The sequence below is a fragment of the Haliotis rufescens genome, unplaced genomic scaffold (genome assembly GCF_023055435.1).
Source record: "Haliotis rufescens isolate VD_foot unplaced genomic scaffold, xgHalRufe1.0.p SCAF_5, whole genome shotgun sequence".
Classification (NCBI taxonomy): domain Eukaryota; kingdom Metazoa; phylum Mollusca; class Gastropoda; order Lepetellida; family Haliotidae; genus Haliotis; species Haliotis rufescens.
The window spans coordinates 12284738-12311379 of NW_025964223.1; the positions used below are offsets into that span (position 1 = coordinate 12284738).

Consider the following 26642-nt stretch of genomic DNA (forward strand, 5'->3'; position numbering starts at 1 on the left):
TGTAGTCGCCAATTTGAAATTGGTGCCGTAAAGCATGAGAAAGCTCCCTTCTGATTGGTCAATCCACTGGTTGGTCAAAGTTTGCGCAAGGTCGGTCTGACGTGACCTGTAATGTGATGTCTTCAGATCTTTGTTTAGCAGTAGCGAGAACTGAGATCTGATTTTAATGAGATTGTGTATGTCAGGGTATGAAACCTTCCAAAATTTCAGCTAGACCACAGGACTGGCTAGCTGAAATACTTGCCAGCCCTGACCAAAACCTGCCTGCCCACTATAATCATATGTTTCTCAGGATAAGCTAACAGGGTTTCTTTTTGGTTACATTTTATCATTCATCTTTACATGTGAATTAATGCTTATCATCGGGAAATATTTAGAATATTTTCACATATGAAATATAACCTGACCGTCGGGCAGGGGGATTTGAAAATCTGGCAGCCCGAGTTGAAATCAACCCGTCTCGGACGGTCGGGCAGGCAGGTATTTCGAACACTGGTGTATGTATACACAGATGTTTAGGCACTGAGAAGATTGAGATCCCGCTGTCGGAGAGCCGACACTGCTACAAACGCTGCTCCCTGTCCGCTGCCATCTTTGGCCAGGATAAGTTTGACCTGATAACAAGCAAAACATAATGTAGAATGATGTACAACAGCAACCAACAGCAACAGCAGCATCAACTAGTCGGAAGTGAGTGAGTTGGGTTTCAGCAACACATGCTTGTCGTAAGATGTGACTAATGAGATCAGATGTTCATCGCCACTGTGGAGATCAATGTTCATTTACAGACCACTGTCATATATAGGTGGAATAATGCTGAGTGTGGCGTTCAACAGCAAACACCGCTTTTAACTGTATTCCAGTTATATCACGGTGTGTCAGCTTAATGTGGGAGGAAAGCCTGAAGTGATGCAGGTCTCGGACATTTACCTCTTGGGGGTGGCAGGCATTTATTTTTCATAGTTAAAATTTTTAGGCTAAAAAAAATAATAATTTTGGTTCTAAGGCACACCTGCATCATCATAAAGTTCACCGCATGTTTCATTTTTATTTCCATTTTTAAAAAAAACAAACCAAAAAATCCTCAAATATTCTAAGTCCAACGGTTATCAAATACTGTATTCCAGTACTTTACTCATTAAGGAATACATTAACATAGGGAGGCCCTTTCCCAGGTTGATTGTACACAACTGTTTATTCAGTTACACATCTGTTTACTTGTTTACATACTAGTTTGAACAACAACTAAAACAAAACAAAAGACACCGCCTGCTTGCACAATATTTTCAAAAGTCATTGCCTAAGAACCACGCTCACACACACACACAAGATATATGCCTCTAAATATTTCAAAGGAATACTGGGCTATTTCATTCTGTTATGTAACTAGAAGACAGCAGCAGTGTACTTGAACTGCATACTTACTTTGATTAACTTTAACTGAAGCTGAACAGTATCTAGTGGCATGTCAACATGGGACACTATTTGTATGACACCCTCTCCAGGCATCAAAACTCACACTTTCAGGTCCCACACTCTGTATATACATATTAAAGGTTGTTGTTTGTTTGTTGTTTAATGCCGCACTCAGCAATATTCCAGCTATATGACGGCGGTCTGTAAATAATCGAGTCTGGACCAGACAATCCAGTGATTAATATCATGAGCATCGATCCACGCAATTGGGATCGATGGCATGCATCAACCAAGTCAGGGAGCCTGACCATCCGATCCCGTAAGTCGCCTTTTACGACAAGCAGAGTCACCTTTTACGGCAAGCATGGGTTGCTGAAGACCTATTCTACCCCGGAATCTTCACTGATCTATTAAAGTTTGAGTAGAATACTATGAATACATAACACTGAAAGGGTCATATTCAGCACACCATTTACCACTTACCCAGGTATTTTGGCGTATACAAAAATCTACCCCCACAGTCTCACATCTACCCCTGTGCACTTAAATGTACCCGGCAATAACTTTATTATTGATTTTTATTACATTAAATTCTGGTTCCATTCAAGACTAATTTACACAGACAAAGTCCATGCAATACTGATGTTTTTTTGTTTGTTGTTTAACACCACACTCAGCAATATTCCAGCTATATACCTGCGGTCTGGAAATAATCAAGTCTGAACCAAACAATCCAGTGATTGACTTCATGAGCATCGATCCACGCAATTGGAATACGATGACATGCATCAACCAAGTCAGCTAGCCTGACCACTCAATCCTGTTAATCGCCTCTGGCGACAAGCATAGTCACCTTTTACGACAAGCAGGGAGGGCTGCATGAAGACCAATTCTACCCCGGGTCTTGACACAAGTGAAGCCAGACCAGCAGGCGCCAGGTTGTGAATCTACCTACCTTGCTCTGCGGGGCTAGTTTCTCCAGCAGGTCTGTCATGTCAGGATGGAATGTTGGGTGATGTTCATAGACGGACCCATCGATGGCGACCGTCACCTCTGGGAGATTCACGTGACGTACACACACGGCTAGAGCTGCAGACAGTACACCACTCATGACAATAACATTGATTTTATCGAAAACAAATTGTTACTGAAAATTTTGGAAACAATTGCCTGCCACAAAAACTACATTGTTGCAAGGTGTTTTTCATGAAAAACAATTCAGACGCAGAGTCTTAAATAAAAAATAATCTGGTTTTGTAGTTGTAGCTGACAAAATATCTGATCTCGATACAAAATCCAACCCCTCTTAAAAAAACATCAGATCTTCGGTCATTAAGTCATGCTGCCACCGGGGCGGTCAGGTAGCCTAGTGGTTAAAGCATTCGCTCGTCACGCCAAAGACCCAATGTGTGAAGCCCATTTCTGGTGTCCCCCACCATGATTTTGCTGGAATATTGCTAAAAGCGGCGTAAAACCATACTCACTCACTCATGCTACCACCATGCTTATTGTCTAAATTGAACGATGGCCTCAAATTATGTAATACTGGACTCCTATCTAAGTCTGACCTGATGCGACGATGTAAGCCCCTCTCTTGGACATGAAGAGAGCAACCTGTCGTATCATCTCTACATCCTCATCACTGGCCTTGTCATTCAGCTCCATCCTGCCCAGAACATCCCTGGTGTTCTTCCCGACACCTTCCTTATCACTGAAATCAACGTTACCATGGAAACATAATTTGTGGAATAATGGATTTTAATAATGGATGAAGGAAAATTAATACACTCATATATTTTTCACAAAAAGTGAAAATTCTGTCATGTCCCGTAAGTAAAAATGAGGTTTTAAAATGTATAAATTTCAAATTACTGGAACAGTTATCAATTTTTCTCAGTCCATGTCCAAGTTTATGAACAGAAATTTAGTGCACAGACAAACAACATTGTTTACAGAACATCGTCACCTTTCCTCAACACATCACATCCAGGTTTGTACATAAAAGTATAACATGCTTACAACAAGAACGTTATTCAGAATATCATTCCCATGCTGAAATGTCCATTCACCTCCATTGCAGGAAGTGGTCCGCAGCAAATATGACAAAATGGCAGAATTCAATTGTTGCAAATAAAGTCAGCATCATTTCCATTGGAACAATGGGCTATATTTTTTAGAACCTGAGTTCAAGCATCATATACCAAGAAGCTCATGCATAATATAACTGCAAATCATGTTTATCATCCAAAACTGGCTCCCACAGGAGATATCAATTGGGTGAGATCAAGCGATATCTACATTGTAGATATCGCTGCAATGAAATTGCATCAAAATGCTTTGCAGACCATTGTGACATCATTGGTTACCATAACGTCACAATCAAATGACATCACTAATGGCTCTGCTACTGATGCTGTTAGCAGTACTTTTTACACTTAAGACACTGCTTATTACTGTCTACAAAATGAAAAAGTGGGAAGAATGATGTTGGATAATAAATAAAATCTCACCCTGTGTCTTTTGATATCAAATAAAACAACATGAGTTGATAAAAGTGGAAAAACTCCTCGGCAAGCCTTGGAGATTTTCCAGTTTTATCACTTTTGTCAAAAGACACTCGGGTGAGATTCTCTATGTACTAATTTTCAAAAGTGGGATGTGTCCGCTTGTCCTTTGGCATGTAAACTGTACAGGTACGAATAACAGCATAATCTATGTTAAAACTACCTGTCTAGGTGTATATAGAAACAATACTATTCAACTGTGTTGTGTGTGAAATTGTATCGCAAACAGGGTTTCACTGTATTTCTTGTTGGTTTTTAGTTATATATGACTTGCTCACAGGGAACCAAATGGGAATATTTACCTGCCCGCCAGCCCTATGCACCAAGGGGTGCATGGTACTTGTACACTCTGCAAAGCAAGTCCTCAATGGCATGATACAATGTACTTGGGTGGCCCAATTACAGAACTGGCTGCCATTTTGCTTTCATGTTCTGAACACAATAGAGGAAGACTGACAGTAATTTATTGGGACATATACTAGGCACGTAAAGAAACTGTGCATGTAATTTTATGCACAATTTCCTTTGGTGCCTGGTATATATGCCCCAATAAAAAAGTGCCTAGAATAATTTTGGGGTTATAGCTAAAACAGCACCTCAACAAAACGTCCCCTGGCGAAAACGGCAACGATTGGCAAAAACGTCACCTGGCCTCAAGCGAAAACAGCTACTATTGCCTAACAAAAACAGCACCTTATTTTATTTTTTACCTTGGTAAAATAAATGAAATTAAACTTTCATGGTCACTTGCAAACGCCAAAAATTGTGAAATGTTAAAACAAGTTTACATTAGAAATTAGCCCCCTACTCCAATTTACTCGCCAACTCTGATTGGGAGGCGCAACTAACTGATTGTGAAAACATTATATGCTTTGAAGTTTTAAGTGCCTTAAAATTTACTCAATTTAACTCAATGTCAAATTATAGAGAAATTAGCCGGACTGAAGAAGACTTCCTTTTCCACTGTTTGAGATGCGTAGATCCCATAATTGAAGAGGTGATCGGTAACTTAGATGTCAGTTTCCAATCAGAAGATGCAGAAGAAATGAGGGTACCAGACCTATCAGAAATCCACCTTACGGCTTCAGATGTACTCTTAGAAGACGAAGATGACCGTGACAGGATAAAACATTTGTACGCAAATTATACTTTTTACTTTCCACTCAAGGCTTACAAAGCTACGTCCCATCCATCTGTGTAAATCTGTGCAGACCATTGTGGTAACCAATGACGTTACCTTAAAACTCACCAAACGATCTTTGTGACATCTGTAGTTGTAAAATTCCATCGCTCCAATATCTGTGTTGAGGTAGCGCCCCCTAACAATAGTTTCTGATCAATCAACTTGACGAGTACCAGCCTCACAAGCTCTCCTAGATAGTGGCCAGAGAATGACTTCTCAAATCTGAAACAAAGGGAGACGACTCTTATCCTGGCCAACACCTCTATGAAGTACCATCTTCTAAAAAACATTACATTTAAGTTTACATAATACCACCAAGGTTTCTCATGATTTGTTTGGTCTCCAGTACCCAAAACAAACTGTACGAACTGAAAACAGAGGATCGAGTAGATATAGTGTGACCTGGCAGATAGCGTCCTCATGCCGCCAAGCATACATTGTGTGTGTCACAGGTGTGTTTTGTGTACATCTCAGTGTTCCCCCTGGCTTTTGAAAATCTACATATATAAAGTCCCCCCAAATTTGTGTCAGTACCAACTTTCAACAAATAAAAAAAACATATGTAAATTACCTGGTTCTAATTCTTTCAATATCATGTTTAATGAAATAATATATGGGGGTGGTCGGGAAGCCCAGTGGTTAAAGCGTTCGCTCGTTACGCCGAAGACACGGGTTCGATTCCCACATGGGTACAATGTGTGAAGCCCATTTCTGGTGTCCCCCGCCGTGATATTGCTGGAATATTGCTAAAAGTGGCGTAAAACCATATTCACTCACTCACTTTAAAGAAATGACGTCATCTCTGAAGTAACTTTGTTTGATCTACGCTTCATACACACAAAGTTCAGTCACAAAGTTCTCTCTTTTTTTTAATATTTCGAGACTAAGTCGCTACAAATAGATTTTTAACCTTGAAGCAAAGCGAAATGTTATTTCTTTGCACTAAAAATAGACGAGGGGAAACCCAGATGGCAACAGACAAGCTGATTTTGTTCAAAAATTACACATATATGAATATTGTGATGTTTTGTTCAACACCAAAGATTTATAAGGTACTTCCCTGTCCACAGGGACTGGCAGTCACATTAATTACCGGTCCAAGCCTAATTTTACCGGTAAGAAACTGGTAATTACCGGTAAACGGTAACACTGACACCTGACCCACATGTGTTAAAGCTGACATCTGATTGGCTCAAAAAGCCCTGTATCCTTCATTCAGATTTTGCGGTCCAAGTGTTCTCAGTGTTCACCTGAAGACCTCTATGGAAGGCTAGTGTTCACAAAGAGGGATCACATTGGAGTAGATCTGATGTTAATTAAATTCATTGTAAGCTAACTTACGTGAACGAGTTGGGATGATTAGAGTGCTTGTCCACCTCCTTCTCAAACTCACTCCGGTAGAAGTCCAATGATCCTCCGTCGCCTAGTGAACCATTTTCTATATTCACCAGGACCTGCAACATCAACAACGTTTCACTCATTTTACTGTGTGTCTCTTGCTTAATGCTGCAATGCAATATTCCAACTATAAAGCAGCTTGTAAATAATCAAGTTTGTTTGTTTGTTTATTGTTTTACGCCGCTCTCAGCAATATTCCAACTATAAAGCGGCTTGTAAATAATCAAGACTGGACCTGACAATCCAGTGATTGTTAATGTGGACTATGACCCATGCTGTTTGGGTATGAAGACATGCAATCCACCAAGTCCCCAAACCAATCCATTTGGTCACCTGTTACGATCAGGACAGGCAGCTTGGGATTATCTTGTTTACCACTTCTCCGATAACTGTGTTCCCATTCATGCACAGCCACATTGTCCTATTAATGAGTTGTTTTCACTGTCAGTACTATGATAAATACAAGTCCACGTCAATAAGGTTCACGAACTGAATCATGAATGTTTTTATGAGTTCAACAGTAGCTCCGAGCTGACATCCACAACTCGATAGCATTGTTTGTTGTTGAAAGCATTATTTCCCACTAAACAACTTTAAAGCCCTAGGGAAATACCTAATTAAAACAGATCTTATTAACCGAATATAACCCCCAAATAATCAAAACAACTCACCCACGGCCAACACTCACACCTCACTTACTCTCTCTGCCCCCACCCCCACCCTCTTGGCATTCATTCCAAATCTCCAAATTTAAAAACTCCTATATAAGCTACCCCTAAACCCCCCTCCTGGGTTGCACAAATCCCTTCCTTCATATTTTTTGGCAAATACATTAAATGCCCTGGCGGGCCCGTGTGCAACATACACTTGCAGTCGGAGAGCGCATGTAAAATCCCCAACCTCAGTTAGTCAGTCAGCATTTACATCTACTTTGGACCTTAAAGGTAGCGTTGTAACTTGTAGCAAGGAATCACTGTACTTCAAACATTTTAAATGATGATAAATAAAGATGAATGTGGTCAAGGCCAAAAAAGTATCTACTCAAGTGGGTTTTTTTTAAGGCATCCTGCATCCACATTGACACAGATTCCCTTTTAGTGTTCGTATGTACCAAGTGTACAGATAATAGTTATTTATCGTATTTAACGTAATAAGCGCCCAGGGCGCTCTCAAAATTAGTGGGCTCTTATTAGATTATCATTTTGGTGAAAAAATAGAGTTGAAAGATAAATTTCGTGGTTTATGCTGACAGCCTGAAATGTTTATATACAAGAGATATATTTTTCAAGAATTTTATTGCCCATAATTAAGGGTGCATATAACACACGAGTGCATATCATACGCGAATAAATAAGTCTTGTGTACATTGATCAATCAGAAGGGGTGCTAATTGGGATTGTTCACTAGCCAATATATTAGCAAATATCCCTGTGGGCCCTTATTAGAGCGGGGCGCTTATTACGTCAAATACAATGAGGTCCTCCAATTGCCCCATCGCTGGTCAAAAGCCCAGTTTGTTGTGTCACTAACACTATACTAATTGACATCTGGTGATTACACAGGCTAATTAAAACAGAGCTGATGAGCTGTTGTTTCCCTTTACAAATTATGAGGATTCTTTGACTTGACTAAGTACTGTTTAGTCTTAGAGGGACAAAAGCAAGTTAATATAATTTTGCTATTTCCACTATCAGTAGTACCAAGGATGTGGATGTTGCTTGTCGTAAGAGGCGACTAATGGGATCGGGTTGTCAGGCTCGCTGACTTGGTTGACACATGTCACCATATCCCGATTGTGTAGGTTGATGCTCATGATGTCAATCACTGGATTGTCTGGTTCTGCAACTTACATGTGTGGGTTCCTTATTGTCTCCTGTCCACTTCTCTATGTTCCTTACATGCTCCACAAACGCGATGTTAAACCCTGTACCTGGAACATAACAATAGAACCCTCCGTCACACACCTGACAGAACACCCAGTCGCACACCTGACAGAACACCCAGTCACAGACACCTGACAGAACACCCAGTCACACACACCTGACAGAACACCCAGTCACACACCTGACAGAACACCCAGTCACACACCTGACAGAACACCCAGTCACACACCTGACAGAACACCCAGTCACACACCTGACAGAACACCCAGTCACACACCTGACAGAACACCCAGTCACACACCTGACAGAACACCCAGTCGCACACCTGACAGAACACCCAGTCACACACCTGACAGAACACCCAGTCACACACCTGACAGAACACCCAGTCACACACCTGACAGAACACCCAGTCACACACCTGACATAACACACAGTCACACACCTGACATAACACCCAGTCACACACCTGACAGAACACCCAGTCACACACCTGACAGAACACCAAGTCACACACCTGACAGAACACCCAGTCACACACCTGACAGAACACCCAGTCACACACCTGACAGAACACCCAGTCACAGACACCTGACTGAACACCCAGTCACAGACACCTGACAGAACACCCAGTCACACACCTGACAGAACACACAGTCACACACTTGACAGAACACCCAGTCACAGACACCTGACAGAACACACAGTCACACACCTGACAGAACACCCAGTCACACACCTGACAGAACACCCAGTCACACACCTGACAGAACACCCAGTCACACACCTGACAGAACACCCAGTCACACACCTGACAGAACACCCAGTCACACACCTGACAGAACACCCAGTCACACACCTGACAGAACATCCAGTCACACACCTGACAGAACACCCAGTCACACACCTGACAGAACACCCAGTCACACACCTGACAGAACACCCAGTCACACACCTGACAGAACATCCAGTCACATACACCTGACAGAACACCCAGTCACACACCTGACAGAAAACCCAGTCACAGACACCTGACAGAACACCCAGTCACACACCTGACAGAACACCCAGTCACACACCTGACAGAACATCCAGTCACATACACCTGACAGAACACCCAGTCACACACCTAACAGAAAACCCAGTCACAGACACCTGACAGAACACCCAGTCACAGACACCTGACTGAACACCTGGGCATGTGACAGCTTAATCTTGATTTAACAGAGGCCTTGACATCTGTGTAACAAATCTATAGACAAATCTCTAACAGGAAGCCATCGTGTGAGCTCACCGAGTATTAGTCCTATACGACACTTTTTGTCCAGATAGTTTCCGGCCATCAGTGTGCTGGTGGTGTCACTCATGACTGCAACAACATCGACTGGCAGCCCCTGCAACACAGAACAGTGGGGTCACTCATGACTGCAACAACATCGACTGGCAGCCCCTGCAACATAGAATAATGGGGTCACTCCTCATTGACTGTGGACATGTTGTTATATGGGATCCGTGTGAAGCTCTTTGGCAGTTGGGTTGGGACAGGTAACTGGGGTTTTCGTTTTGGGTGGGTACTGAGTAGGACCCGGATACCCACAGGACTACCTGGACCCATGGTTAGTCTCATGATATCATTTAATGAGAAAAATTATCCACTACAACTCTATGGTAACCTACAAATTCCTTCTGACTTTTATATGTTTTGAGTAAACATAGAGCTTCAGTCAACTTCAGTGTCTGCATGAACAGATCGTTTTACAGACGTACCTAAATACCTTTTTGCCAAGAGTCCAGTAAAACAACTCCAAATCAGACATTTTGTACCCAACTCTTGACGCTACAGTGGGTATCCGGGTAAGGTCAAGTAATAGGGGGTCTGGTACCCAGGATGGGTCAGGTAAGAGGGGGTCGGGTACCCGGGTAGTAAATCTGGACTCATCCCAGCCCTACTTGGTAGGCAAGATCAGCTCACCGGTGTCTCCTTCTGTATGGCCTGCTCCAGCATCTGTACCGGGTCCCTCCCAGGTCCATCCGGGTTCTTGAAGGTCTTCGTCCAGGTCAGCAGCTTGCTCCTGTTCAGGGCGTATTGTTCCGTGGGGAAGGAAAAGGTGAACCCTGGAGACAGAGTAACACTCAAGGTCATGAAAACATTTCTTGAAAGAACAAGAAAACAGCATTACAGAAAACTAAGGTTATAACGAACTCAAAGGGACTACTAATTTTAGTTGGGACTAAAAAGTTAGTTCGTTATATCCGTTATAATCGTGTTCTTTATAACCGTAGTTTACTATATATCACAATCCCCCAGCATCAGGCACATTAGAAATTTGTTTGTTCATATACAGTAAACTATGGTTAAAACGAACTCAAAGAGATCACTAATTATAATTTGAAATAACTATTGTTCGGTATAAGCATATACACAGCATATATACAACAAATGGCCAGGACTAAAAAGTAAGTTTGTTATATCGGTAAGTTCGATATAAGCATGTTCGTTATAAACACAGCTTCCTTTAGTAGTGAATATACATGGAGAAAGGGAGGTAACTCTAGAGAAAAAGATTGTGGGGTCAATGTTTCAACTCAGTCTTGACAGGTATCTCTTCGGTAAGCATGCACAGTTTCATTCATGTAAATTGAGTAGTTTCTGAAAAAGCTTTTTGGGGGGACACACCATAAATGGGTTTCATTCATTGTACCCATTTCGGGATTTCGGGACAAGCAAACACTTGAACCACTAGGCTACCCGACCGCCCCTTTCAGAGTAGAATGGTGACCACAAAAAGATCTCAGCGCTATAATAACTCTACCCTTAAATTTACAGAACACTTTAACCACAAGGCTACCCAACCGCCCCTTTCAGAGTAGAATGGTGACCACAAAAAGATCTCAGCGCTATAATAACTCGACCCTTAAATTTACAGAACACTTTAACCACTAGGCTACCCGACCGGCCCTTTCAGAGTGGAATGGTGACCACAAAAAGATCTCAGCGCTATAATAACTCTACCCTTAAATTTACAGAACACTTTAACCACAAGGCTACCCAACCGCCCCTTTCAGAGTAGAATGGTGACCACAAAAAGATCTCAGCGCTATAATAACTCGACCCTTAAATTTACAGAACACTTTAACCACTAGGCTACCCGACCGCCCCTTTCAGAGTAGAATGGTGACCACAAAAAGATCTCAGCACTATAATAGCTCGACCCTTAAATTTACAGAACACTTTAACCACTAGGCTACCCGACCGCCCCTTTCAGTGTGGAATGGTGACCACAAAAAGATCTCAGCGCTATAATAACTCTACCCTTAAATTTACAGAACACTTTAACCACTAGGCTACCCGACCGCCCCTTTCAGTGTGGAATGGTGACCACAAAAAGATCTCAGCGCTATAATAACTCGACCCTTAAATTTACAGAACACTTTAACCACTAGGCTACCCGACCGCCCCTTTCAGAGTAGAATGGTGACCACAAAAAGATCTCAGCGCTATAATAACTCGACCCTTAAATTTACAACAGTAACACATGGGAATTGTGTTCGGGACACAATAGCTAAAAAAGTCCATATAGTAACAACATATGTCAGTTTTGAACTAATAAATCTACCAAGTGCCACATAGGTTAGTTATTGTGAATTACATTATCGGCTGACTGAGGCGATACCTTCATCATGCTCATTGCTTCACTGAGTGGTGAAAATGTGGTTTGGGATAAAAAATGTAAAGATTGTACACTTCAATTAATGATGTATAATGAATCGTGTAAGAGCTATTGGTTCAAGACTATAAAGTGCAGGCTCAGGGGTTTGAGAGTATATAGCTCTCTCTACTATACAGTAAACGAGGGTTATAACGAACACAAAGGGACTACAAACTTGAGTTCGTTATAACCGTAGTTTCGTTATAAGCAGATATACAGTATATATATCGCTAATGATTGGGACAAAAAAAATAAGTTTGTCATATCCGTCAGTTCGTTATAAGCGTGTTCGTTATAAACACAGTTTACTATATATAGAGATGCATGCCTGATTACGTCACACGGCTGCCATGTTTAAAGTGTGAACACTAACTCGATGTGTGTGAGAAGTCAAGGGGAATAAACTATGTTTATTCAAGACATGTTTCTGTTCATTATGAAGAATTGAGATACATGATGTTAATCAAAATGTCACATCAGCAGAAACGCTCATGTCTAAATGTTTGAAGACAAAGACTGGAAGTAACAGAGTGAGTGAGTTGGGTTTAACGCCACTTTTAACAGTATTCCAGTTATATCGCGGCGTGTCAGCTTAATGTGGGAGAAAAGCCCGAAGTGATGCAGGTCTCAGACGTTTACCTCTTCGGTGAAACCCACAAGCACAGGTATGGTACTGACAAACCTAGAAACATAATCGGGGCGAACCGGGATTCGAACCCATAATCTTAGGTTTCTGGCGTGCCCAAGGGACGCAACTCTGCACAGCGAATCGCGGCGCCTTAGACGACTAGGCCACAGGAGGGATATCTATTAGTTCTGCTTGTCAGTATTACCTAAAGGAATTTTGTCTGTTGAAGATGCCAAACCTTCCTTCTCCAGGAAATCTTTGATGCTGATGGCGATAAATTCAAATACCTGCAACAGAAAAATCAACCTGATGATGTTTCAATGAGACAGATCTAAACCAGTGGTAGTTACTCTATCAAGGCTACACCTTGTGAAGATCCTGGTCAGAATAGGTCTTCAACAACCAATACTTGTCGTAAGAGGTGACTAACAGGATCGGGTGGTCAGGTTTGCTGACTTGGTTGAGGCATTGTATCCTAATTGTATTGATCGATGCTTATTATGTCAATCACTGGATTGTCTAGTCCAGACTCGATTATTTACAGCCCATATAGCTGGAATATTGCTGAGTGCGGCATTAAACAACAAACAAACAAACAAACAAATATTAAGGTCACACCCTTTAAACGCATGGTTTTCAGCATGGGTGGATAAAAAGCAGCTAATATATACACTTTTGTCAGGGACCCTTTATCTTATTGAATTCACTTCCATCAGAGTCTCTTTTCTTGTCAGAGGCACACTATTTACTATGCACTTCATCAGATATTTGAGAACAAAGTTGAATTTTGTAATATTTATTTTTCTTATCAATCAAAACAATAGTTTTGGTATGTTTTTCATTTAATTTAGAAGGAGACTTTTAGTTGTGGTCAGTTGATTTAGAAACAAGAATACTGTAACTTGTATAAAATGGTGTCTGCTATTATTAATATTCAAAGTTCTCAAACCTTTTGTCCGAGAAAACTGTGAGGATTGTGAGAATATGTGGAAAATACCAAACATAACCCACCTGTCCGTAAAATGGACTTGTCCAACATTTCCGAGGAAGGATACTATTCAGGGAGTCATCATTATTAAAATTTGGGTAAATATTTTTAAATGTACATTTTATCAACATCCTTAAAGAGGCTGTACATAATGTTAATATCTCATATAAGAAATAAATGAATGGTGGTCGTATATTTCTAATCAATTGATACATAAGATGTCTAACATTTGTTTTATGGTACATAATAATAATAATAATAATAATAATTGATTTGTAAAGCGCCTAATATCCATCGACAGTTGCTCACTGGCGCTGTGACAAGGTTAAAAATTAATATCTATGTACATATGCCAACAATCAGGAGATCTATTGAAAAGCTGAGGTGAAGAAGTGGGTTTTGAGGAGAGACTTAAATGTTTCCTTAGAAGCAGAGTTTCTCAGATTCAAAGGCAAAGCGTGTGGAATCTTTGTATTCACCCAAACTGAGCAGATGGGTAAAAATCATCACTTACCGTAATCGACGTAATAAGCGCCCCGCTCTTATAAGCACCCACAGTGATATTTGCTAATATATTGGCTAGTGAACAATCCTAATTAGCGCCCCTTCCGATTGATCAATGTACACTTATTTATTCGTGTATAATACGCACTCGTGTGTTATATGCACCCTTAATTATGGGCAATTAAATTCTGTAAAAATATATCTGTCGTGTATAATACGCACAGACCTTCTTTTGTATCATTTCAGGCTTTCAGCATAAACCACGAAATTTACGATCTTTCAAGAGCCCCCTATTTCTAATTTTGAGAGCGCCCTGGGCACTTATTACTTGGAATACGGTAATTTATTTCCATGATTTGTGATCGTAAAAAGCATTGCTTACTCTGTCACAGGGTCCACTCCGGACTTCATCGGTCAAAGTGTAGTAGCTGGTCGTGGTTGATGCCTCACCGTTCGTGAATATAACTTTCACCACGCGGAAGTTGGACCCGCCTAGATCTAGGCCTAAGTAGGTGCCATTTTCTGAAATAGAAATTTGCAAAGTCAGACATAATTTCAGATAATTATAGGATATTCAACAAGCTTCTCATTTTTTTTCAACTTTCTAGTTTGTGTCTAGTTTTTACTCGTCCCAAGGATTTACGTGAAACATTGGCTATGCTGTCAGTGGCGAACGGCATGACAGTGACACTGTGAGGAGCTTGGGAAAATGTGTCTGCACACGAAAATACCATCACAATACATCATGATACATGACACAGGTATATGAATGAATGAGGGTGGATGTGTGTGTCAAAGTAAAAGTCTTAGGTATCCAGTGTAGCTGACATACTGCAAAACTTGAAAGTAACGGGAGCGTGAATCAAATGCGAAAATGTGAGTGGTCTTTGCTCGCATTAAAGAAACTTCGCATTTATGTCTCCAAAATGACTATCAACAATAAGACGGCCTCACTGCACACTGTGGATAGCGGAAATACCAACTTGATTATAAACACAAACACGGTTTATTAAGCAGCAGTTGTGATAAGTATATACCAATTTCATTCAAAGAAGAGAAATTACGGTGTCCTCCCATTAGTTAGACGTCCCAATAGTTAGACAGCTTATAACAACACTTTAAACGGTTGAGTGCACACTAACCCTTATGCTTGTTACCTCAGACTTTAAAATGGAATAGTCTAGATAAGATCTGACAAACAAAGCAAAGCAGCTTTAAATAGATACTTTAATATTATACTTAACATTTAATGACACTTTACATTTGATAAATTATATACAGTTTGGTGAAATGATGGCATCGCTGGGATGCTGGCTTCATCTACTTGAGTGACTTGCTCCTCTAGAACAGAACAGAACTTTATTACGCTCAGCCCGAGATCCTCGGCATAGGAGGTACAAACTGACAGCAAAATACACATTATAATTGCGGATTGTGGTTAGCCGGAAGATTTTACAATTTGCATTACATATTTACAGAATATCAAGGTTTTTTAATACAGATATCTCTTTACAAGTGAAAAGTCTTTGAAATTTAATCATATTAGGTCTTTTAGAATATGTAGGTGGGATATACAAAATTCTTTCTTTAGTAAAATATGGACATTTAAAAATATAGTGAAATTCATCTCCAATATCAATAAAACGCAGTTTACATTTTCTTTCACAAATAGGTATCCCATTCCATCTTCCTTTTTCAATTGGTAAGTGGTGGCATGAAGTACGAAATAAAAGTAGAGGGATAGCTTTATTTAGGGGTAGGGACGTCAGATAATTTTCTAATTCAAATTGTGGTTTCAAGAGAGAATAGACTACACTTTCCTCGTGCAATGCCTGCATCTGTGTGGTTTCTTCTCGCGCTCTTTTACGAAGATTGCTGACAAAGTTCACTCTGGTTTCATCTTCAGGCGGATGGTTATGTTCCGACTGATTGCAAAGAAAGTCACCGACAGTCGTACATTTCCCATTGCACGTCTTGACGACACATCTCGAATGTGAGCAGGTTTGCCTCTCGCGGTTTCTGTTGTAAATATATCCATCTAATATCAACTGCTCACTTCCACGCCGAGAGATGATATACTCTACTTTCCTTAAACCATCCATATCGATACTGATAATGATACGTACCCCAAGATCATTTTTATTTGTTTGATGAGTACGTAATCTAAACTCAACTCCTTCAACTGATCATACAGTAAGACAATTAAGCTACTCCATAGTTTACACAGTTAATCTCATGCCTATTGAACCTGTGCTGAGAGTAAGGTAATTTAGGTTAATTAAACGAAATTATAACATTTATACTCCCTAAACTGTGAGTCCCCTATCCCTACTCAGTACTTTAATCTAATTAGGACTGATCCATTACACCTGTAGGTATATTCCCTCTTTGCCTAAATAGAAATGTCTAACAATTGGGACGTCTAACTAATGGGACGTCTAACTAATGGGATATAACCGAAATTACACAAAAGGCATCGGGTGAGTTATCACTGCTGGGGTCAAGGCTTCTACCCACTCGTGTCAAACTAGGCATCATTGACCACTCCAACATCCAGACAGACGCCACCATGCAACACCTCATCAAAGGCTGACATGACCCGACGGGCACCGATAGGCTTCATCACACTCCTCAGATCTACAGCCTTTGTCTTGTCATCTGCCTTCAAGTTTGGTGACACCTTCTCCGCATACCAATCAGTGAACTGTTGTTGGTGCAATTATTTTATTGCCTTTGAACTTCCTTAATGCCAAGTCAACAGAATAAATTGTGTGTTGTTTCTAGGAAAACACTGTATATTGTTTTTACGGAAGTGCTCTACTCAGTGCTAATAAGCGATGGTGTTTGCTGTTTGATTGGATTAAGGTAAGGATATGCATCATTCCACTGGGGATGGGGTGGGGGGAGTTGCATTGATAATGAGTTGCATTTTTGGCCAGGGGTCAGCAGTCGTATTAATCTGGAGAAGCATTAATTCAAGATTCACAGTATGTCTTTATCGTGCACGGACAAGAATGCGAGATAAGAGCGTACCCTTCCCGTCCAGCAAGCATCGGACATGAGTGTTGGCCATGAGGACGTCCGACTTGTCGCGCACACTGCGGTCAGGGCTGTTGGCCAGTTTGATGTGGTCCTCCATGCCAGCCATGATTCTCTCGATCACCTCCCGCGGCAGCACCAGGGGCTGCAGAAACTCCCCCAGCTGACCACAAAAATATCACAGTGATATACTTTAAGGCAAAAGTAAGGGATTATGTTTTTATTCTATAGGTATCATACTGTGATTATAGTCGCCTCTTACGACAAGCATAGTCGCCCTTTACAGCAGGAATGGGTTGCTGAAGACCTATTCTACCCCAGGTCTTCACGGGTCATTGTGATTTTAAGAAGCACATAACTCACTTTACCAGAACCCATCAATGACATTAGGCATTTTGCCTGTGTGATGGAGCCAACATGGATCAGTCATATCACAGGGGGTGTAATAATAAAATCCATATTACACCCCCTCCTGGGCAGATATGGCTTGTCAATGCATTACAAATGGGCAATAGATATCAGCCTGGATGGTAAGGAATGAGAGTTACGTCCCTTAGTGTGTCGTCTGCTCGGCTAACGTTTAATTTCAATGTCTTCCAAACAAGGGGAAAATGCATTGCATTCACTTGCAAATAGATATATTTTACAGTTTGATGTTATGGTATATAATATAAGGGTTATTATATGGCAGTTTTCATATCATACCCCACACAAACCCCTGACCACCGTATCAGGCCGCTGTCCTCATGGTCCTCAGGCTGAAATGAGAGTCGAGGGATGATATTGGGGGTTGAGGGATGATATGGGGGGTTGAGGGATGATATGGGGGGTTGAGGGATGATATGGGGGTTGAGGGATGATATGGGGGGTTGAGGGATGATATGGGGGTAGAGGGATGATATGGGGTGTTGAGGGATGATAGGGGGGTCAAGGTTTGATATGGGGGTTGAGGGATGATATGGGGGGTTGAGGGATGATATGGGGGTAGAGGGATGATATGGGGGTAGAGGGATGATATGGGGGTCAAGGGTTGATATGGGGGTTGAGGGATGATATGGGGGGTTGAGGGATGATATGGGGGTAGAGGGATGATATGGGGGTAGAGGGATGATATGGGGGTCAAGGGTTGATATGGGGGTTGAGGGATGATATGGGGGTTGAGGGATGATATGGGGGGTTGAGGGATGATATGGGGGTAGAGGGATGATATGGGGGTAGAGGGATGATATGGGGGTCAAGGGTTGATATGGGGGTTGAGGGATGATATGGGGGTCAAGGGATGATATGGGGGTTGAGGGTTGATATGGGGGGTTGAGGGATGATAGGGGGTCAAGGGTTGATATGGGGGTTGAGGGATGATATGGGGTCAAGGGTTGATATGGGGGTTGAGGGATGATATGGGGGTCAAGGGATGATATGGGGGTTGAGGGTTGATATGGGGGGTTGAGGGATGATAGGGGGTCAAGGTTTGATATGGGGGTTGAGGGATGATATGGGGGTCAAGGGATGATATGGGGGTTGAGGGATGATATGGGGGTCGAGGGATGATATGGGGGTGATATGGGGGTCGAGGGTTGATATGGGGGTCAAGGGTTGATATGGGGGTCGAGGGTTGATATGGGGGTTGAGGGATGATATGGGGGTCGGGGTTGATATGGGGTTCAAGGGATGATATGGGGGTTGAGGGTTGATATGGGGGTCGAGGATGATATGGGGGTCGAGGGATGATATGGGGGTCAAGGGATATGGGGGTTGGGGGTTGATATGGGGGTCAGGGGCTGATATGGGGGTTCGGGTTGATATGGGGTTCGAGGGTGATATGGGGGTCAGGGGTTGATATAGAGGTTGAGGGTTGATATGGGGTTGGGGGTTGATATGGGGTTCGAGGGATGATATGGGGGTCGAGGGTTGATATAGGGGTTGAGGGATGATATGGGGGTCGAGGGTTGATATGGGGTTCGAGGGATGATATGGGGGTCGAGGGTTGATATGGGGGTTGAGGGATGATATGGGGGTCGGGGGTTGATATGGGGGTTGAGGGCTGATATGGAGGTCGATGGTTGATATGGGGTTGGGGGTTGATATGGGGGTCAAGGGATGATATGGGGGTCGAGGGTTGATATGGGGGTTGAGGGATGATATGGGGGTCGGGGGTTGATATGGGGGTCAGGGGCTGATATGAGGGTCGGGGGTTGAATTTCAGGCTCAAAGTTTTAAATTAAAAAAAACGGTAGCTGTAGCTGACAATATATAAAATCTCAATACAAACTCCTACCCCCCTCCTCTCTCCCCAAACATAAAATGGTTGATCCCTTAGAAATAATGGCTTATGAAGAAATTATTATACTGATTTTACGAAACTCGCTTTGGAAATACAAGTTTTCTGAAACTCATTCAGTAAAATCAGTACGAAACACATGCATCATGTAATAATGTCTATCTCTCAAAGTGTACTGATGTTATTATGTACTGATGTTATTAAATGTTAAATCGACCTGAAGAAATTCAAACAAATTTGAAAGGATGAGGTAGGACATTTTTTGCCCATTGTAAATGACAGATATTAAAGTTGTGGAAAATTTTGTAATGGTATGAAGATCATACATGTTTCTTGTCTTGACTTACAAGTTTTTAACTTCTGACATGTTCAAGTACACAAGAAGAGTATGTGTGTGTGTTTGTGTGTGTGTGCGTGGCTGCTTGTACTATTCCGGAATTGTGGCGGTTTAATTGTGCTAGCCAACTAACATGGATACCCCACTGAGCCACTGTATACAGACTCATTGCGGACCAACCCTTGTTTTTTATTTTTATCCCCTTTATGACAAGTGCCAGGCAGGTAACAATAAGTACCATCTTTTAATGTCTTTTGTTAGGACCTGGACGGGGATCAAACCACCAACACTCTGAACTCTGAGTAGACTCGCTGTCCACTTCACTACAGATGCGGTTAAAACAAAATTATTGTACAATCTCATTAAAATCAGAGCTTAGTTCTCGCTACCGCTAAACAAAGATCTGAGGACATCCCATTAAGGGGTACATCAGACCGACCTTGCACCAACTTTGGCCGACCCATGGATTGACCAATCAGAAGGGAGCTTTCTTGTGCTTTACGGCACTCATTCCAAATTGGCGACTAGGCTTTGAAACATATTTGGACAAATTCTCGATTACAAATTTGAAACCTGGACAAAAGAACATTCTGGAATGGCTAATAAATGGTCTAGATTGTATGTATTCAGTTGTTAAACCCGTAGCGTTCGGAATACCCCATGATAAGTTTTCGAGGTTGCATGATTAGAAATCACATTACGACTGTCACTTTCATAATCTGGTAAGCAACGCACTGATTAGTCGGATGAAAGGTCATTCTGACATGACCCCTAATGGGATGTCTTCAGATCTTTGTTTAGCGGTAGCGAGGACTAAGGTCTGATTTTAATGAGATTGAATTATTGTACAAATAGCCATCTTTCAACTGTATATTCTATAATGGCACTGCAGGCATGATGGCAGTGAAACAATGCTATTCTTCACCTGTTTCTTCGTCTCATCACTGAGAATTGAGTTGCCTTTCAATTGATCACCAATGGCTTCCATTTCTGCAAAATTACAAAAACATGTCGTAGTTTTACTAATTTGGTAATCATGGTGATATCTACAATACTGAAAGCACATCAGGCAAATACTCAAGGAAACACCATCTCTAGCCCTAAAACCTCTTATCATATAATGGATAGTGTTGTCAAATTACCAATTTGACAAACTTGATATCATGAGAAATAATGAGTTTACTAGCAAGAGCTACTATTAAACCCCCATACATCGATGCAATGTCTGCTTGATCAAAAAACTATTATCTGACGTTCCCAATAAGTTAAGATAGGGGTTTCTCGATATGAGGGTGATTCTGCAGAATCTAAGATAAATGCATTTTGAGAGAATTCAGGAACATGGCCAAACAGAAAGGGTCAAACGAAAGTAAAAAATTTAAATACTGTGAAAATAGGAGTATGATGAGCCCCACCACAAACTACACGTCCCAGACATTATTACATTTGGAACAAAAATGGTTGGTTTGGGGTTGGTTTGTTGTTTAACTCCGCACTCAGCAATATTCTAGCTATATGATGGCGGTCTATAAATAATTGAGACTGGACCAGACAATCCAGTGATTAATATCATGAGCATCGATCCATGGAATTGGGATCGATGACATGCATCAAACAAGTCAGCGAGCCTGACCCCCCGATCCTGTTAGTCGCCTTTTACGACAAGCATAGTCACCTTTTATGGCAAGCATGGGTTGCTGAAGACCTACTTTAACCCGGAATCTTCACGGGTATGGGAAAAAAATGGCTGAGTAATGGCAATAAGATGTTTCAACTTTCAATCTGGTCATAGTGCAAACGTCAAATCATGGTCAAAAATCAAATTATCGCATAAACAGAACACATATGCTGAGCCCTTCTGCTAACTGCACATATATCAGTAGCATTACATTTATAACAAATATTATGGAGCAATGACCACAAATATTTCTTTCAATATGAGTTAGAAATTGGCACTAGTCCAATAGTCCTTGCCAAGCTGCCCAATAGTTAAGGTATCATACGGACTGGTAGAAATTGGCCCTTTTAAAGGTTGCTTTATGTTATCATTATAAGGTCAAATGGGCTAAAGCTGTAAGTTTCTGCTGCTGCATAATGTGGCTGCCTTGATGGCCACATTGAAAATCAGATTCAAACCTCTTCAACAAATTCAGGTGTCGTCATTTGTGGTCATGAGCATGTCAAGTTTCTGTTTCATGGGTTCAGTAGTTTCTGGTTTGGTTTGTTGTATAACACCGCACTCAGCAATATTCCAGCTATATGACGGCGGTCTGTAAAATAACCGAGTCTGGACCAGACAATCCAGTGATTGACAACATGAGCATCGAGCCACGCAGTTGGGACCGATGACATGCATCAACCAAATCAGCGAGCCTGACCACCCGATCCCGTTGGTCGCCTTTTACGACAAGCATAGTCACCTTTTATGGCAAGCATGGGTTGATGAAGATCTATTCCACCCCGGATCTTCACGGGCCCAGTAGTTTCTGAAGAGATGTTTACAGTGATAATAAATGCATTTAGGGAGAATTTAATAGCATGCTCCAAATTGCATAGATCAAATCAAGGTCATATTCAAAATATCACCCCAAAAAGCCAGAACATTCATTTCATGTTCAGATGATAACACTGATACCAGCAATGCACTTACTGTCTATACAAACATGCTGACTCAGGTTAACTGTAGGTCAGGAGTAGGTAGGTTGGTTGGTTGGTTTGTTGTTTAACGCCGCACTCAGCAATATTCCAGCTATATGACGGCGGTCTGTAAATAATCAAGTCTGGACCAGACAATCCAGTGATTAATATCATGAACATCGATCCACGCAATTGGATCCATGACATGTATCAACCAAGTCAACGAGTCTGACCGCCCGATCCCGTTAGTCGCCTCTTATGACAAGCATAGTCGCCTTTAACGGCAAGTATGGGTTGCTGAAGACCTATTCTACCCCGGAATCTTCACGGGTCTCGGAGATATGGAAGCACCACATATTACTCATTGAAAGTAGGTCACCACGACCTACTTTTGATTCCATAGGATCGTCATCATTTCTCATACTTTAAATATTCAGATAACATAACGATTACATGAATAAGACTTTCAAAATAACTGCAGAAAAATACAATTCACAGTGACTTTGGCCTTGCATACATTCAAATAAAACGCTCAAGACACAGCATGATCAGGCAGCATTGTAAAAGGTTTTATTGTTGAGATAAGCATTCTGTGGTTTCAATGTCTGGATCTTTTTGCCTCAGTTGTGACCATGATATTTACACCTTGACCATGGACCTATATATTTAGGTTGTGTATAACCAGGGTATTTTGGAAAAGGGTTTTTATATTTACTTAAATGTAGTTTTACTAAATTGAGTGATAGAGATAACATTTTCATTAGTACATTGAAATTAGCAGAATCTGGTCTTGCAATATAAGTATCAGAGGGGAAATGAATGGATGGAACAAACTGTCAGTCTTGAAATGATCGAATATTTCTCACTACTACTGCTTGATTGGAATGTCTGATTAACATGATTAAGCATCTTTAAGACGCTTTCCAGTCTGACAGAGTGTTGGATTTTTGTCATAAAGAGGTTGAATTATGAGTATGTTATTAAGAGTTTATCGGTTGACCAATGAGTTAGGAAATTAGCTGAAGGTTTGGTTTAGAAGGGCTTGATAGAAGAACTGATTGGAACAGAAATTGGGGTTCATATGGAGGTGAGCGTTAGGACTCATTTTCACATGACGTCAAATACTATTTCGGGGTGAGGAGCAAAAATTATCATGGATAGTATTTAGGGAGTTGTCCGAGAGTGGTGCGGGGAGTCGGGAGGAGACAGCTGAACAGAAAGGTTCACTGTGGTTTTGGGATCCCGAGTCAGAAAAGAAGTAGAGGTAACGTTCATCAGAAAAACCATCAGGCTCTTCAACCATCATATAGGTATGTGTTGTATTTATATCAGGCAACAACAAGAACTAATCTGAGGACCACGTATACATATTTATGATTAATTCTATCATAAATAAAAAGAGGCTGGAGCAAACCATCGGACTTGTGATTTTCAAGAGAGCTACATCATCCCTAGAACAAAGGAGTAGTTGATAGGTAGAAGTGACCATAGGTAGAAGGGTAAAGTACCCGGAACCTAAGGTTACATGTGCCTGTAGAATCTACATTGTAATCAATAACTGTACTGATTACAATGTAGATTCTACAGGCACGGCCTTAATATATAGGTCCTTGGTCAAGGTTACATTGTAATCATTAACTGTACTTATAACTGACTGAGTGAGTTGGGTTTAACGCCACTTTTAACAGTATTCCAGTTATATCACGGCGTGTCAGCTTAATGTGGGAGGAAAGCCCGAAGTGATGCAGGTCTCTGACGTTTACCACTTCGGTCAAACCCACGAGCACGGGTATGGTGCTGACAACCCTAGAAATATAATCGGGGTGAACCGGGATTCGAACCCAAAATCATAGGTTTCTGGCGTGCCCAAGTCTGCACAGCGAATTGCAGTGCCTTAAAGACCGATAAAGTTATATACAAAGTGTTTGATGTGGTCTATTTCTTCGTATCTACCTAACCATTAATTCCTTGGGTCTAAAACGCTCCAGCATGTCAAAATATTCAAGCAAAGTTGGATACCTTTATATTCTTCATAGTATGGTATGTAAAAAAACCTGTGTACCTTTTCCTAATTAACTCGTGAAAATCCGGGGTAGAAAAGGTCTTCAGCAACCCATGCTTACCGTAATAGGTGACTATGCTTGTCGTAAGAGGCGACTAACAAGATCGGGTGGTCAGGCTTGCTGACTTGATTGATGAATGTCATTGTATCCCGATCGCGTGGATTGATGCTCATGATGTCAATCAGTGGATTGTCTGGTCCAGACTCGATTATTTACAGACTGCCATCATATAGCTCGAATATTGCTGAGTGTGGCGTTAAACAACAAACAATAACTGTACATATCATTATTTCTTAGCACATATTATTGACCAAAGAAATTAATAATACCGTATTCGACGTAATAAGCGCCCAGGGCGCTCTCAAAATTAGAAATAGGGGTGAAAACAGAGTTGCAAGATCATAAATTTTGTGGTTTATGCTGACAGCCTTAAATGTTTATATATACGACGGATATATTTTTCCAGGATTTAATTGCCCATAATTAAGGGTGCATATAACACACGGGTGCGTATTATACACGAATAAATAAGTCATTGATCAATCGCAAGGGGTGCTAATTGAGATTGTTCACTAGCCAATATATTAGCAAATATCATTGTGGGCGCTTATTAGAGCGGGGCGCTTATTACGTTGAATACGGTATAATAAATTAGATTGGTCTGGCCACAACAAAAAGTATTTTCAACTGAAAAAGAAAACAATACTGTGTAATTGTAATACATCGTGAGGCGGTCGGGTAGCCTAGTGGTTAAAGCATTCGTTCATCACGCCGAAGACCCAGGTTCGATTCCCGACATGTGTACAATGTTTGAAGCCCATTTCTGGTGTCCCCTGCTGTGATATTGCTTGAATATTGCTAATAGCGGCGTAAAACCATACTCACTCACTCATTCACTGTAATACATCTCGCCTCGACATATAGCAGTAAGTTGTTAACAAGACATAATTCCATTTGTCAAATTTCAATCAATATCAAACAGCACAAATTTTGTTTAATGTTACATTTCCAAGGACCATATCTGCTATTCTGTATATATAACAAATGAAGGCATATTACAAACTCCTGAACAGAACACGTTGTCCACAATCCCAAAATGACCAGAGGACATTATTGCTTGAACTATTGACCTCTCAACCTGCTTGGTGAGGGTGCACATCCTCATCTTGTTTTGCGTCAACAATCGGAACACAATCACCTACATAAACGTAAATGTTTCAAATAAGTTCAAATCGACAATGTTGGTGTGTAAAATGATATCCTGACTGTTTCAAATAATTTACTCAATCTCACGAGAGAATATGCATACTCAAGTTTTAATAAAACAGCGCCACGAGGGTCACCCTCAGTTCGCTATCGCGGAGTGTTACAGTCCAGTGTACCAACTAACAATAAGTACATCCGATGCGTGCATTCTCGTGATTGGTAAAGATTCTCTTAAAGATTTCTATTATCTAGCGATTTAACAGGATTTTTCTAAAGGAGGCCAAGAAACATAACGTTAAAATTTCAACCGGTAGATTAAAAGGTCTATTGACATTGCATCGATAAGCTTGGTTTGCAAACCATAAGTGAAGTAAATTCTGTTTGAGCACATGTCGACACATATTCGTTGCATGCTGAATTTGAATTCAACCAAGTTTCAATTCTGGCCGTTCGTAGCAAGTAATAGGTTCATTATAACACGGAGTCTAAAATACTTGCATCAAGTTTGAAAGCTCGGCCAGCAGTGACAGAACTAGACTAGATTTTCTAGCGCAAAGGTGTCTTTCCAGAATCCTTGTGTGGTAACTTGGCCTACAGATCGTGTTTGTGGATGATGAGAATTGCGTACACACCTGATTTCTGTTGTACAATGAACGTGGTCTAGCTGTGATCTTCCAAGAATTGCAAGCGTGGACAATGTCATGCGTCTACACCAGCTTGTTCCCGGTGCATGGTGTGTTGTTACCGCGAGGGTCTGGAGGAGAGGCTGCGGCGTGCGCACAGCTGTCTCAATCTTAGCACAGCTGTT

General features: G+C 41.2%; 1 protein-coding gene across 2 annotated transcripts; it reads right to left on the bottom strand.

Moving 5' to 3' along the window:
• Window positions 1–373: 373 nt before the first annotated feature.
• Window positions 374–26639, bottom strand: LOC124138218 (hexokinase-2-like). 2 transcript variants are annotated; one of them, XM_046504759.2, is made up of 13 exons: window positions 26467–26639; window positions 20854–20918; window positions 17308–17476; window positions 14657–14796; window positions 12988–13069; window positions 10417–10559; window positions 9739–9838; window positions 8412–8491; window positions 6505–6617; window positions 5230–5385; window positions 2985–3127; window positions 2372–2505; window positions 374–614 (listed from the first exon to the last, which is right to left on the bottom strand). In XM_046504759.2, the coding sequence occupies exons 2-13, from the start codon at window positions 20914–20916 to the stop codon at window positions 516–518; spliced, it is 1422 nt and encodes a 473-aa protein (XP_046360715.2). In that variant the 5' UTR covers window positions 20917–20918; window positions 26467–26639; the 3' UTR covers window positions 374–515. The 2 variants fall into 2 exon arrangements, with proteins under 2 accessions (XP_046360715.2, XP_048240170.1); XM_048384213.1 differs by lacking the exon at window positions 26467–26639 and adding an exon at window positions 26333–26464.
• Window positions 26640–26642: the final 3 nt, after the last annotated feature.

Excerpts from the sequence above, each read along its gene's own strand:
- LOC124138218 (XM_046504759.2), bottom strand. The coding sequence starts at position 20,916 with ATGGAAGCCATTGGTGATCAATTGAAAGGCAACTCAATTCTCAGTGAT. Across the intron at positions 14,797-17,307 it reads ATGCTTGCTGGACGGGAAGG|AAAATGGCACCTACTTAGGC; the intron begins GTACGCTCTTAT and ends TTTCTATTTCAG. Across the intron at positions 8,492-9,738 it reads TCGTATAGGACTAATACTCG|GTACAGGGTTTAACATCGCG; the intron begins GTGAGCTCACAC and ends GTTATGTTCCAG.